The sequence below is a fragment of the Alosa pseudoharengus genome, unplaced genomic scaffold, assembly GCF_046254945.1.
Source record: "Alosa pseudoharengus isolate Yale_2024_CS ecotype anadromous, Long Island Sound unplaced genomic scaffold, YU_APseudo_1.1 YU_APseudo_1.1_scf_13, whole genome shotgun sequence".
NCBI classification, from domain to species: Eukaryota; Metazoa; Chordata; class Actinopteri; order Clupeiformes; family Clupeidae; genus Alosa; species Alosa pseudoharengus.
In genome coordinates, this window is record NW_027468598.1 from 38,477,213 (window position 1) to 38,492,212 (window position 15,000).

Genomic DNA, 15,000 nt, shown 5'->3' on the forward strand with positions numbered 1-15,000 from the left:
CTCAAGTTCCCATGATTTAGCATTAGTAGTGTCGGTTGCTAACAGCTATGCTGTTATCTCAAGTTCCCATGATTTAGCACTAGTAGTGTCAGTTGCTAACAGCTATGCTATCATCTCAAGTTCCCATGATTTAGCACTAGCTAAGAGTCATGTTGTCACAAAATCTACCATGCTAGTCTCTGCAGTTAACCTGGCTAGTATGCTAGTCCTGGAGGGTATTCCATCAACCTCCCTAAGGGCCAAACCTGTCTTATTTTGATAAGTCTCGCTAATTATAGTGAGAGTTATGTTCCATTAGTGTGGTTTACGTGAATCCCACTGGTAACTATGGCAATTTATGCCACAGAAATAGCCTGGTCCGTAGGAGGTTAACTTTCAAGCTTAATCAAGCTGTGTTGCAAAACATCAGTCGGAAACAAGTCCCAAAAGATGGTTCCGTCGACCTGTGCTTTAATTTTCTCATCACCTGTAGCCTACAACTTCAAAAATAGAAGTAGAATTTTTTTTCCCAACAGTGTCACCAAGCATTGATTTACATATTCTCTAGTTCCGAAGAATTTAAGAAAGTTATACAACTTAAAAAATATTAACTTGACATGAATGTGGTTCTATGAATCTTGATACTCTTCAGAGTCTACATTATGTGGTGGTGTAACATATATAGCATAATCTACATTATGTGGTGCTGTAACATGTAGCATAATCTACATTATGTGGTGGTGCAACACACGTAGCATAATCTACATTATGTGATGGTGCAACGCGTAGCATAATCTACATTCTGTGGTGGTGCAACGCGTAGCATAATCTACATTATGTGGTGGTGCAACGCGTAGCATAATCTACATTATGTGGTGGTGCAACGCGTAGCATAATCTACATTATGTGGTGGTGCAACGCGTAGCATAATCTTCATTCTGTGGTGGTGCAACGCGTAGCACAATGGTAAAGGAGGCATTCATGCTTGTTCTCAGGTTCTCAGGTTCGCTTCCCACATGAAGCTTTTACATAGTTTATCACCTTGATCATTTCTGTTATTCTAGAGACTTATGGCATTCTTAGTTATACTCTTTAAAGAAAGACATGTCCTTTAATGTCCTACTGTTGATAAAGGGGCCATGCACTTTTAGTAGCCTGTGCAGTGACAGTAAATAGGCTATGTCAGTGGGCTACATTACATCTGATGTCACAAATTGTTGTTTAAATGTACGTTTTTTTTATTCTCCAATTTAAATAGGCTACTATCTATTTTTTTCACTCTTGATCTTGAGTTTTATGACTTTCAACCCTGTAGATGGCACTTGCAGATCGAACAGAAATCCTCTAGTTTTCCCTTTATTTACGTTAGATATATCCTCATCCTCTTTTCGTCAATCTACTGTTTGCTTTTCCACCTCGTGCATGAGCAGGCATGAAGCTGACCTAAGCCTCGCTTGAATAAACGAGGACAAGATGCAGCTAACTAGAGTTCATGGAACAGCTTCAGCCCCAAGTGAAAGTCTACGCTAGTTCAAACTAGGTTAAGCGCACCGCCTTCATTAGCAACGTTGATGGAATACCCCCCTAACTGAAGTGGAGACTAGAACGCTAGTGCTGTAGTTAGCTACATGATCAGTGCTGTGTGTGTGTGGTGGGGGGTTGTCTCTCTAGAATGAGAACTGAAGAACTGTACTAGAATGGAACTGAAGAACTGTACTAGAATGGAACTGAGGAACTGTACTAGAATGGAACTGCAGTGACTTGTGGAGGAGAGAGAGGAAAAGTGAAGAGAGAGATGAGGGTGTCTGAGGATGGATGACTGAGTGTGATATGTACAGATTATGATATATGATAGCTAGCACAGCTTCTCTAGTGCGTGTGTGTGTGTGTGTGTGTGCTTGTGTACCATTATGTGTAGAAGGTGGAGCTGTGCTCTCTTGAGCCTCAGGTTAGAAATCTGTTGCCATGGTGTTGTGTTTTTGTTGTCATGATGATCATTTCTGCTTGCGATGACATGGAGGGGGTGGGGGATCATGGGAGGGGGTGGGGGATCATGGGGGGGGGGGGCAGGGCAGCAGCACTACATACACACACTCGGACATGGAGAGAGAACCGTCCTTGCTGGGCTTGGTTCTCCAGAATAGAAGATTTGCTGTGTAAGTAAATCTTCTCAGGATTGTTCCATGATGTGCTGAAGATCCTGCTCACCTCACACACACACACACACACACACACACACACACACACTTACTTTCTCATTGACACACACTCTTATAAATGCACACAAACACACATAGTTCCTGTCTAGGAGTCTGTGGCTCTGTCTGGTGCATCATTCTCAGATCAGGGCCGAATGGGGGCCAGATAAGAGCCGAATGGGTGCCAGATCAGAGCCGAATGAGGGCCAGAACTGAGTGTACTGCAGAGTCCCTACTCTCCACCTCTCCATGTGAGCCTGAAACTATATAGACTGCAATAGGAGTGTAGAGAATGCACACAAAGCTGCCATATGTAGATACAGACACATATTCTATAGATATGAGTATAAATATTCTATAGATATATGAGTATAAATATTCTATAGATATGAGTATATTTATTTATTTATTGTTGGTGACTCATATTAAAGACAAAGTGTTTTTGCCTTCATGGATGTCTCAAGCGTATCACAAATATTACATGTGTAGGCGTGTGTTCACCCATAGAGTAGGTGTGTGTAGGATAACTGTGCGTGCGTGTGTGTGTGTGTGTGTTCTGGGTGAACACAGTCACCAGACCAATCAGGGAGAGTGAGCTTAAGGAGTCAAGTCGTGTGTATTTATTCTGAAATTGTTTATTGTAACACTTGTTTATACTTTGTGTCTATGTGGGCATGGACAGAGAGATGATTCACTCTTTTACACGCAAACTTTGTTAGAGTCCAGTGAACACCACAATAAAGCCATCATGTTAAACACTCTGGAAGTGTCTGGATTGTTTTGGTGTGATTGTGGTGTGTGTATGTGTGTTATGGCTGTGTGTGTGTGTGTCTTATGAATGTGTGTGTGTATTGTATGACTTTATGTGATAAGTTTGACCCTGTGTATGGTACGCCTTTATTAAATACTGTGAACACTTGGCCTTTAAAAGTCTTAAATACATGAAAGCTCTATAGGTCTTCAACAGGTGCAGGTGGGTCTTAATCATCCGTCTACAGATGCAGCTCTTAAACAGGTGTAGGTAGGTCTTAATCATCCGTCTACAGATGCAGCTCTTAAACAGGTGTAGGTAGGTCTTAATCATCCGTCTACAGATGCAGCTCTTAAACAGGTGTAGGTAGGTCTTAATCATCCGTCTACAGATGCAGCTCTTAAACAGGTGCAGGTGGGTCATGTTTTGCAGCATAGATTGTAGCTGTTCATTATTGTAGTTCTTTCTCTCAAAGATGTGAACACAGTGTAATAAAACAGTGCTCACTAGCTCACCCGGCGGATAAGGAGGTCATACATGTGTGATTTAGAGTATACATGTGTGTGATTTAGAGTATAAATGTGTGAGTATACATGTGTGATTTAGAGTATACATGTGTGATTTAGAGTATACATGTGTGTGATTTAGAGTGTACATGTGTGTGATTTAGAGTATACATGTGTGTGATTTAGAGAGTACATGTGTGTGATTTAGAGTATACATGTGTGTGATTTAGAGAGTACATGTGTGTGATTTAGAGTATACATGTGTGTGATTTAGAGTGTACATGTGTGTGATTTAGAGTGTACATGTGTGTGATTTAGAGTGTACATGTGTGTGATTTAGAGTGTACATGTGTGATTTAGAGTATAAATGTGTGATTTACAGTATACATGTGTGTGATTTAGAGTATAAATGTGTGATTTAGAGTGTACATGTGTGATTTAGAGTATACATGTGTGTGATTTAGAGTATAAATGTGTGATTTAGAGTATACATGTGTGATTTAGAGTGTACATGTGTGATTTAGAGTATAAATGTGTGATTTAGAGTATACATGTGTGTGATTTAGAGTATAAATGTGTGATTTAGAGTATAAATGTGTGTGATTTAGAGTGTACATGTGTGATTTAGAGTGTACATGTGTGTGATTTAGAGTATACATGTGTGTGATTTAGAGTGTACATGTGTGATTTAGAGTGTACATGTGTGATTTAGAGTATAAATGTGTGATTTAGAGTATACATGTGTGTGATTTAGAGTATAAATGTGTGATTTAGAGTATACATGTGTGATTTAGAGTGTACATGTGTGATTTAGAGTATACATGTGTGTGATTTAGAGTATAAATGTGTGATTTAGAGTATACATGTGTGATTTAGAGTGTACATGTGTGATTTAGAGTATACATGTGTGTGATTTAGAGTATAAATGTGTGATTTAGAGTATACATGTGTGATTTAGAGTGTACATGTGTGATTTAGAGTATAAATGTGTGATTTAGAGTATACATGTGTGTGATTTAGAGTATAAATGTGTGATTTAGAGTATACATGTGTGATTTAGAGTGTACATGTGTGATTTAGAGTATACATGTGTGATTTAGAGTATACATGTGTATGATTTAGAGTATACATGTGTGATTTAGAGTGTACATGTGTGATTTAGAGTGTACATGTGTGATTTAGAGTATAAATGTGTGTGATTTAGAGTGTACATGTGTGATTTAGAGTATACATGTGTGATTTAGAGTGTACATGTGTGATTTAGAGTATAAATGTGTGTGATTTAGAGTGTACATGTGTGATTTAGAGTATACATGTGTGATTTAGAGTGTACATGTGTGTGATTTAGAGTATACATGTGTGTGATTTAGAGTATACATGTGTGATTTAGAGTGTACATGTGTGTGATTTAGAGTATAAATGTGTGTGATTTAGAGTGTACATGTGTGATTTAGAGTATAAATGTGTGTGATTTAGAGTGTACATGTGTGTGATTTAGAGTATACATGTGTGATTTAGAGTGTACATGTGTGTGATTTAGAGTATACATGTGTGTGATTTAGAGTGTACATGTGTGATTTAGAGTATACATGTGTGGGATTTAGAGTATAAATATGTACACTTCTATTAGTAATTCTGGGACTGTTTTTTCATTCACATTTTTGTCAGTGAAATTAGTCTGAAATTCCATTCATAATGGTCTGTGTGTGTGTGTGTGTCGGTGTGTGTGTGTGTGTGTGTGTCGGGGTGCTGGCTTGCTTGTTTGTTGTTTAATGTAAGTTGTGTTTCTTATTTGGCGTTTCTTATTTGGGCTCAGAACAAAATTCCAGAAATTCTCAAAGATGTCTCACAGCAGTCAGTACATGACACTGGAATTTGGATTGTGTGTGTGTGTGTGTGTCTGTGTGTGTGTGCTGGAGATGGCTGAAAGGACTGGGAATAACTGAGCGGCATTCCTGACCACCAGGAGCTCATTCAGATGAACACACACACACATCTGATGAGAAACAATTAGCATGGCAAAATGGTCCCAGCTTTCAGCTGTACTCACCCTGACTGTGTGTGTGCGTGTGTGTGTCAGTGTGGCATGGCTTTAAGCCATGATGCTCGGAATCAATGTCAACCAGGTCTTTTGTGACAAAAGAATGTCATTTAGGTATTGGGTCTCTGGTGCGGAAGAAAGAGCACTGATGTGAACTGAAATTTGTGTGTGATTTAGAGTATAAATGTGTATGATTTAGAGTATAAATGTGTATGATTTAGAGTATACATGTGTGATTTAGAGTATAAATGTGTGTGATTTAGAGTAGCCTATAAATGTGTGTGATTTAGAGTATAAATGTGTATGATTTAGAGTATAAATGTGTATGATTTAGAGTATAAATGTGTGTGATTTAGAGTAGCCTATAAATGTGTGGGATTTAGAGTGTACATGTGTGTGATTTAGAGTATAAATGTGTGATTTAGAGTATAAATGTGTGTGATTTATAGGGGGATGGATGGATGGATGATATGGCTAGAGGGGGGGGGGCTATAGCGAGAGAGAGGGATGAATAGAGGATATGAATAGAGAGAGAGAGAGAGAGAGAGAGAGGGATGGACGGTAGAGAGAGAGAGAGACAGGAATGGGGGGATAGAGTTTCGGCTGAAATGGCATTTGATCATTTGATGAAATAAGTCTGAGTTACCGTGTGAGAACACATCTGTGCATTTTTCTATATCTCTCACACACATGGGTAAGTCTGGAAACTTACAATAAAGGTCTCGCGCATTAAGCTCCCCCCACCCCCTCATTGCGTCCGTTTTCCCCCCTCTGTCATTATCATCTCTACGCGTGTGCTTAACGGAGCTTTCTTTGAGATGCTCGTGGTGTTTCCACCGGATGACTCCGTGAAGGTGGAGGAGAGCGCATGAGAGAGATCGATTTACTTCATCTCGAGCGGATGCGTGAGCCTGTGGCAAACTTCACGGACACAAGTCCGCAACGTAAAGGCAGTGTCGGCCTTACAGCTATGGGCCAATGTAGCCTAGTAGACCTATGATGTTATAAACCATATGTCCGAGACAACAAATAACAAGACCGAAGAGGCCTATATGGTTGATAATCGTAGGCTATAGGCCTAGGCTACTACCACTTCAACAACAACAATCGTAACAGGCTTAATAAAAAAAAAATATTTAATATCCTAATAATCAAATGTGTTCATATATTTAGGGCTATGTTTTGGGGTGATGTTTAATACTTTTATTTTAGAATAACTTGGTATTTTATATCATAGCCTATTGTCTTGTATAACTTGTGCAATGGAATGCCTATATTGTAGGCTACAATCTTACTGGCCTACACAGTGACACTAACAGTCGCAACCAAATTCCTTGTAGCTATGGTCATTTAAAGTCGTCATTTGTAGCTATGGTCCTTTAAAGTCCTTTGTAGCTATTCTCATTTAAAGTTCTTTGTGGTCATTTAAAGTCGACTCTGATTGGGATTGCGTGTGTGGTCAAAGGAACTAGCAGAATCCCGCCACGCGGCATCTCTAAATAAAGTTATTTTTCGGTAAGAGACTCGCGTGACATTTCGCGGATGGATAACAAGAAAGCAGATAGCTGCACGAGAGGCCAACCAGATACTAAGTGACAGTCTGGCATGGTGAACAGCGCGGCCCTTTTCACAAAATTAGCAGAAGAAAGACAAACCCCCATCGCACCCGTCTTCGCGTCCATCCCTCCCTCTCCTCCTTTCCAATGTCTGCGCCTCCCATCTTTTTTTCTTTCCCTAAAAAAATCCATTCTCCCTAATTCAAACCTTGCTCTGGGACAGCTCGCGTGGCAGATTGCCGGCTAATTAGTTTAGAGGGAATTTAATTTGATTAACTTTCCACAACTCCAGCGGGCCGCCAGTTGGGCCGGGCTTTCAGAGCGCGCGGGGCCAGGCTCGCTGATCTAATTAGTGTGTTTGGCCAAGCTGCGCGAGCTGCTCTTTTTCCTCTTTTTATTCTGCGCGACCATTTCAGGTTGTACAGCTGTGCGCACAGGGGCGGAGAGGAAATGGTCTAAACTCCACCATCTCTCTCTCTCCCTTTCTCCCCCACCCTTCTCTCTCTCTTTTCGTCTCTCTCTCTCCCTCTCATGGGAGCACGCTTACTCTTTCTCTGGAAAAAGCTGTTTTTTAATGTTTAGTGGACTTATTTATATTCCATTATACCGGCTTTTGACTAAACGATTAATAAAAATGCAACGGCGCAGCAGCAGCTAATTTCATTTTTTCCTGCATGTCGTTTTGGGAATACAGATGGGGCGTGGCTCGAGACAGACGGACTCCAGCTCCTCACGTTATGTCTCCGCGCGGCCGCAACCCCGCTTGCCGCTTCCTCTCGCTCTGTCTCGTCCTTGGAGGTGGAAGGGGGTTTGTTCACTCACTGACAGATCGCACAGGTAGTCCCTAGCAACGGCGCTGAGCCCAAATTTACACGCAGAAAAGGGCTAAAGAAACGTATAGCCTATTTAGGCTGCTAAAAGTCTCGCTCCCATCGGAGAAAGCGCAAGAGCTGTCTGGCGCGAGGTGAGAGGTCAGTTTGCCAGAAGTTAAACTGTTGCCAGAGCTGCGCTCAAGGAGCCTTGACCCGCACTCGTGTTAAACAGTGCGCACAGGGCCCCCGTTAATCCCTTCAAAGAACGCGCCCTAACCCGCGCCCCTCATCAGACTTTCAAATCCAGTCTGCCCTGCGTGTTTGCTCCTGAAACGAGCCTTAATCCCGCCCCTGAAAGGCGCGCGGCTTTAACCCGAGCGTTTTGAAATTCATTGGGCTATTAGCGGAAACAGTAACATTCATAAACGCCTTTCTCATTCCGCGAGCTCTGTGTCAACAAGGGCCGGAGGGGAGCGTGGCGGGGGGCGTTCTCCCGGAGCTGTGATTGACAGGCCTGTCCCGCCTGGTGCGCGGGTGTTAGGCCACGCGAGATCACCATCCTAGAAGGATATGAGAGGCAAATGGGAGTGCGAGCCAAGGCATAGCCTAATCGAGTTCCCCTACTTTTTAATAGTAGGCCTACGTTGTCGCATTGATTGTTTCCGATGGTCGTCCCGTCCAAACGCCGGGTCGCAGCTCCTCGCACGTCCCGATGAGATGGTCAGACGTGGGATGACCGATCGCTCAAACATGCAGAATGGCCTAATAAAGCGGCGGGTAGGAGAGAAACGGAAGATTGATGAGACCGCGAGAGTCTGGGGCCTGTGATTGATGGAGAGAGAGAGAGAGAACGAGAGAGAGAGAGAGATGAGCTATCAGAACCGGATGAGGCAGCGACAATCTGGGTTCAGAGGGGAAAAGAGTTCGAGGGTGGTCCAGTCTGATATCCTGTGCATTTCTCTCTCTCTCTCTTTCTCTGTCTCTCTCTCTCTCCGTGTGTGTGTGTGTGTGTGTGCGGTGAGAGAGAGAGAGCATATAACAATTCCGAAAAGAAAAGGTTATGGCCGTTTTAAAATATTTGGGCTACATCGTTTTTTTCATTTGCAACTTTTACTTAGCCTATTTTAAATAAATAATTTAAATAAAATTACCAATTAATATAACCTTAAATAGGTCGCCTCAATGTGTTAAATAACAGTTTTACCATCGGCAGGTGCTTAGGCGTTAATGTGGAAATCATGGGCAATAGTCTAGGGGTAGGCTAGGCCTAAATAAAAAGGAATTTAAATGATCAATGTTTCAATATTGATTATGCTTAAAATAAACAAACGAACAATGAAACGAAATGTATTCCTTGTCGTGACCGACCTTGCTTTATTTCCAACTATAAGACCAGCTTCTCGCGACTGCAACCGTTTTCTGTCATTTTGTTGCGTTCGGTATAGGCTATAGGTCTCACTCTCGGCGGCCAAGCAACGAACCGACGAAGGAATGAACGAACAAACAAATTCATTAATACCGTAACGCTTATTGATGGACAATCGGATGGCCACGAGGCTATGGCCCATTTACAAATTCAATTTTCTTGGTTAGAATACTGTCCCTTTTCGAGTGGTATAGGGGCTACGCTCTGAGCAACTGAAATTAAATAAAGGAAAATAGTTAATCATTTTAATCATGAGTTTATCGTTTTTATTGAGATGATTGAAAATGATTAAGTTCCATCCACAAATTCATCTCACTGACCTATAGGCTAGGCATTATTATGTAAAAGCTCAAGATAAAATGTTTTGTTTCGGAGGTTATATTCTGGGGAGCATTAAAACGGGTCTATAAATCTGAATAAAATACGCAATTATGTGCAATACACTGCACGCATATGTTTTCCTTTTACAGACGTGATAATTTCTGTTGATCCCTCTGCTTCAGCGGGTCCTGTGAAGGTTTGAACTGAGAATATAACAGGAACGGAGGTGCACGTGCTCACTGCTGCCCCATATGTTAAAGGGTACGTTAAAGCCCTCCGCGGGTGCACGTGACACTTGTTGCCTCCTGTCCTGTGTCACTTAAACACGACTGTAGCCAGTTGTGCTCGTCCCCGGTGGACCCGTTAACATGCTATTGCTGCGTGCATATGATGTTTGTGTTGATGGATGAGCTCTCTCTCTCTCTCTCTCCCTCTCCGTCTGTGTGTGTGTGTGTGTGTGTGTGTTGGGGGAGAAGGTCTTTGGACTCGCCAGCTCTTTCAGCCTCAAATTACCTAAATGCACCGTGACAAAAGCGCCCGGGGGTCGCACTCGGCTAACCTGGTTATGGACGCGGTGGCGCAGCTGTTTACGCCCTGAGAGACGAGCGGGCCCGTTGAGAGCGGGATCTGGAGGGAGCGGGGTCCGGGGGGACGGGTGTGTGAGAGGGGGATCTGGCGGGAGCGGGATCTGGTGGGAGCAGGGTCCGGGGGACCGGCGGTTTGAGAGGCAGAGGAGGCTTCACATGACATTACTGACCAGGCTTTACCGTCATCATGTCACGAGAGAGTGACCGTTCCAAAGAGCGCGGAGACTGACCGGGGATGTCTCCCTACTGGCTCGAGGGCCAGAAGAGCGCTAATCTGATTAAAGACAGGGAAGGGTCGAACGCTCGTGTAGCAAGAAACATCACCTGCGAGGCAACGGAGACCGTCACCCATGGGAATCAATATTACGCGCCACGCAAAAGACAACAAATCCGCGCATCCTCGAGCCTCCTCGAGAACCAGGACAGTTCTGCGGTGTCCGTGAAGTTTAGAATACTTGGATTAAACATTTAATTCAGAGAGGTCACTACACACAACACACACACACACACATCTGAGAGAGAGAGAACGACAACGAGAAAGATATACACACGTCTCTATTGGCAATGATAACGCCGATTTGCAGGCGATTGTATCGTGACCACTGAAGAAATTTAAATGAGTTACAATAGATTTCAGTTCAAACTACATCAGGAGCCGGTGACAAGCAGCTGGCTTTTCAAGCCAAAACACATAAAACTCCCCCCTCTCTCTTCCTCTCTCTCTCTCTCCACACACACACACACACACACACACACACACACACACAGAGTGAAAGAGAGACTGCAACCGCCTAACAGCCACAGGAGTGTTTTGCATTTCTGCACAGCTGTATATTCAATATAATACAGTCTACTTCAAGTAAATAACTCTATCGCGTTATATTCTATAAATTGCCTTTACAGCTTTTCACGTTTTTTTCTGCCCTGGGAAATGTAAACAAAAGCAAAATGACTGCTGAATGACTAATGCTGATGCAGTGGATGTAGCCTATCTAAATGTTTCACCCTTAAGCAGAGAGAGCGAGTCTAATTCTCCATTTAAGTTACACTGCGAATTTCTAGAAAGTCAGTGGTTTAGTTAGAAGCAGAAATCGTATCCATTTACGATGACCTAACCATGGACAAAACAACCGTCATGGGCGTGTTTACGAGTTAAGTAGTCAAATCACACTAATTTATACAGCACATTTATAAACACCCGTTGTGCTTTCAAGTTTAGATTAATCAATTTAAAATAGAAACGAACAACAGATTGAAAAAAACACATATTTTATTAAATATGGCCTAGGCCTATAGGTTGGGGCATAAAAAGCAAAACAAACATATACTAAATAAATAAATTAAAGAGGGATGGATGAGTTAAAGCTAGAAACTAAAACAAGATTTAGAAATCAGTCGAATGAATTAATTATCTCAAAATCTCTCAATCGTCTCTGAATCATTCCCGTTCACTCAGGAGCATGCTGTTCTTTAATTCATATCAAATGGAGCAATGAGCCGTCTCCAGTCTAGCAAAATCCTATGAGTGTCTTAATAAGTGGGTGACTTCTGTTCTGCCTTTTCCCGCGACTAAGGGCACGAGCGGTGTCTCCTTTATCACACGAGCTCGTAATTACTTTAGTAGGCCTATTAATGTAGCGCGTGCCAGTCGGCCCTGGCTGTTCTCTCTCTCTCTTGTCTGAGACAGACGTGTAGTAGCACGGTGTGCTTGGCACTGTTCACACAGTCTGTCAGAAGATTCACGGTTAAACACAACACACACACACACACACACACACACACACAGGGCATTAGTAGCGTTCTCAGTTACTGAATCTGAGTTACACTCCCTTACTGAAGTTACTGAATCTGAGTTACACTCCCTTGCCTAAATAAGAATACCCTAAATGACACTGGTTAATTCCCGCCAACCGTGTGAGACGTCGCTAAAACTGCCGGTTAACAGAAACATAACCTGTGTGTGTGACCCTGTAGCAGGGGTCTGTCCCAGCGCCAGCCTCCATCACGAGCCTAGCAGGAGCGCGCCGCGCAGGGATGCTGAGTGCGGACACATACTGGGCTCCTCGCGGAAAGGGTTAAGGGGCATCAGTAATGCACGCGGAGTGGGAGGCGCAGCTCGAGGCGCAGAGGCATTGTCATGCAAAGAGACCACCGCCTCGGCATTGTCTCGCGGACTACCGACTTTATTATAAACACCGCGCGAGCAACAAGGGTGGAGCAGAGAGCCGTCAAACGGAGACCGACAGCGAGAGGAACAGGAGCAGAGCGGACGAACGAGCACCAGAGAGCGAGAGAGATCACCAAGGAAGCCAAGGAGGCACATGACGAGGGGAGTCGGTGGCACGTAATCGGTGAAACCGGGAGAACCCAGAGCGCAGTAGCCTACTCTTAATAAGTCTGACAGTTTTTTTTAATCCCGCCATACGCCCGGAGAGCGCCGCTGACCCTACCGGAGCGCGTCATTACCGGCAAAGTATCGGAACCGTAGAGAGGACAGCGCGTAACCAGCGGATGCTTATCTGAGCCGCGCGCCAGCTCGCCCCTTCTTTTCGGAACTTTCGCTCCCCGCGCCTGACGGCTGCTGCGGCCGACCGGAGCGGACTGACTCCATGTATAAAATGGATTACTCGTACCTGAACACATACGACTCCTGCATGGCGGCCATGGAGGCGTCGGCCTATGCAGACTTCAGCTCCTGCAGTCAGTCCAACGGCTTCCAGTACAACCCCATCCGGAGCAGCTTCGGCCCGAACCCGACCTGCCCGCCACTCACTTCCGCAAGTTGCACGCTCGGCGCCCTGCGCGAGCACCAACCCGCCCCGTATTCCACAGGTAGGCTACGGTTTCCGCAGGTAGGCTGGTTCTGCGGAGGTTTGAAGAAATACATCCCAGCTTTGGTTCGTTAACAGGCCTGTGGGGTGTAATTGAATTAAACTGTTTCGCAGGCTATAGGTTCAGGTAAAACCTAGCGACGTTGTAGCCTAAGCCTAATTAATAATAAATCACTGTTTGGATTCGTTCAGACAAAGTTTTGTAATGACGGGAAATTTATATTTTGGTCAGGTGATCCGTAGACCACATTTACGTTTCCAAAGTAGTTGGTATTATGAAGTTCGTAGTTCCTTATTATGAATGTTAATACATACACGTCTTCTTTCTTTATGAAACGTAATAAATTAACGTGGTCTTCTTTCTTTATGAATGTATGTAATACAATAGCCTAAGTGTGTCCTCCTCCCGCTGATGGGATGTGACGCACACATCCATAGCAGTTCCTCAAGAGACTCCTCTCGAATAATTATTTTCTGGAAATTGTTAGATCAAATGTAGAGGCAAATGAAAACATGACAGTTAAAATATAATTTAATAATTTAACCCCATCCAGTCATATTCAATATCCGTTTCCATATTGCCTTTTAACAATTCTACCAGAAAAAAAAATGGTTAATCGGGAGAAATTTGGTAGGTCTGTTATTTCTATTATGGGTGCGAGTGTTTCTGGAAACGACATTTAAATAAATGACATTTAAACAAATGACATTTAAATAAATATTACATAATAATAATATGAATAATAATAGTAATAATAATAATTTACCCGTAATATCAGAATGCATCAGCAATGCACCTGCAACTTGCAAAACCCCAAATAAATAGCAACAGATTTTTGTATCGGTAAACTTTTCCCTCCACAAATGTCTTAACCTTATGTTCAAAGGACTTCTTTGCCTTCCTGAAATTTTTTTGATATAGTGCGCCAATGTTAAGGTGTATATATTAGTTCGTTATGATAATATAATATTACATATTCTATATATATTTGTATATGTGTATTTATTGGTCACTTATTTATCCTTTTCTCCGTGCAGTGCCCTATAAATTCTTCTCGGATCCGTCCGGTTTAAATGAGAAGCGAAAGCAGCGGCGAATCCGCACGACCTTCACGAGCTCCCAGCTGAAGGAGCTCGAGCGCGTCTTTGCGGAGACGCACTACCCGGACATCTACACGCGCGAGGAGCTTGCACTCAAGATCGACCTAACCGAAGCGCGTGTACAGGTAAAAAGGAACGACAAAGAAATAGATAGGCTATTCAACAAGACTGAATCTCTCCAATTCAAACTCAGGTTATGGCCATTCTATTGTGTGGTATTGGCAACAAGTAAGAACACAGCTGAAGGCTCACATTAATCAATCAACATGATAAACAGCAAAACAGGAGGAGTACTAATCACAACAATGATAAACAGCAAAACAGGAGGAGTACTAATCACATCAATATTTTTCTCTCTCTCCTGCCGTCTCTCCCCAGGTATGGTTTCAGAACCGGAGGGCCAAGTTCCGCAAACAGGAGCGCGCTGCCAACTCGAAGGGTTCTGGTGGTGTGGGTGGGTCGAGCAGTAAGAAGGGCAGCGGTTCTGGCTCAGGTGAAGCCCGGTCCTCCTCGGAGGACGACGAGTCCAAGGAGTCTTCCTGCAGCCCCACGCCTGACAGTACGGCCTCCCTACCTGCAGGGGGCAGTCTCAGCCCCAGTCCCGGCCCCCCTGGAGCCCCCCAGAGCCTCAAGCCCGCCCCCGTCAGCTGGCCCCCGCTCAGCCCCGCCCATACCATAAGCCACGCCCATACCTTAAGCCCCACCCCACAGGGTCAGGAGCTGCTGAAGGCCTGGGGGAGTGAGGGGGCGGGGCTAGGCGCGGGTCTGGGGGCGGGGCCATTTGCAGGCGTTCTGTCATCCTTCCAGAGAAAACCCAACGCCTTGAAAGCCAATCTGTTTTAGGACTGACACACACACACACACACACACACACACACACACACACACACA

General features: G+C 43.7%; 1 protein-coding gene across 1 annotated transcript; it reads left to right on the forward strand.

Annotated features, from left to right (window-relative positions):
- The first annotated feature begins 12,786 nt into the window (after positions 1–12,786).
- Positions 12,787–14,952, forward strand: phox2a (paired like homeobox 2A). Its single transcript, XM_076281657.1, has 3 exons — positions 12,787–13,009; positions 14,047–14,234; positions 14,488–14,952. Exons 1-3 carry the CDS (start codon positions 12,787–12,789, stop codon positions 14,950–14,952), a joined length of 876 nt encoding a protein of 291 aa, XP_076137772.1.
- Positions 14,953–15,000: the final 48 nt, after the last annotated feature.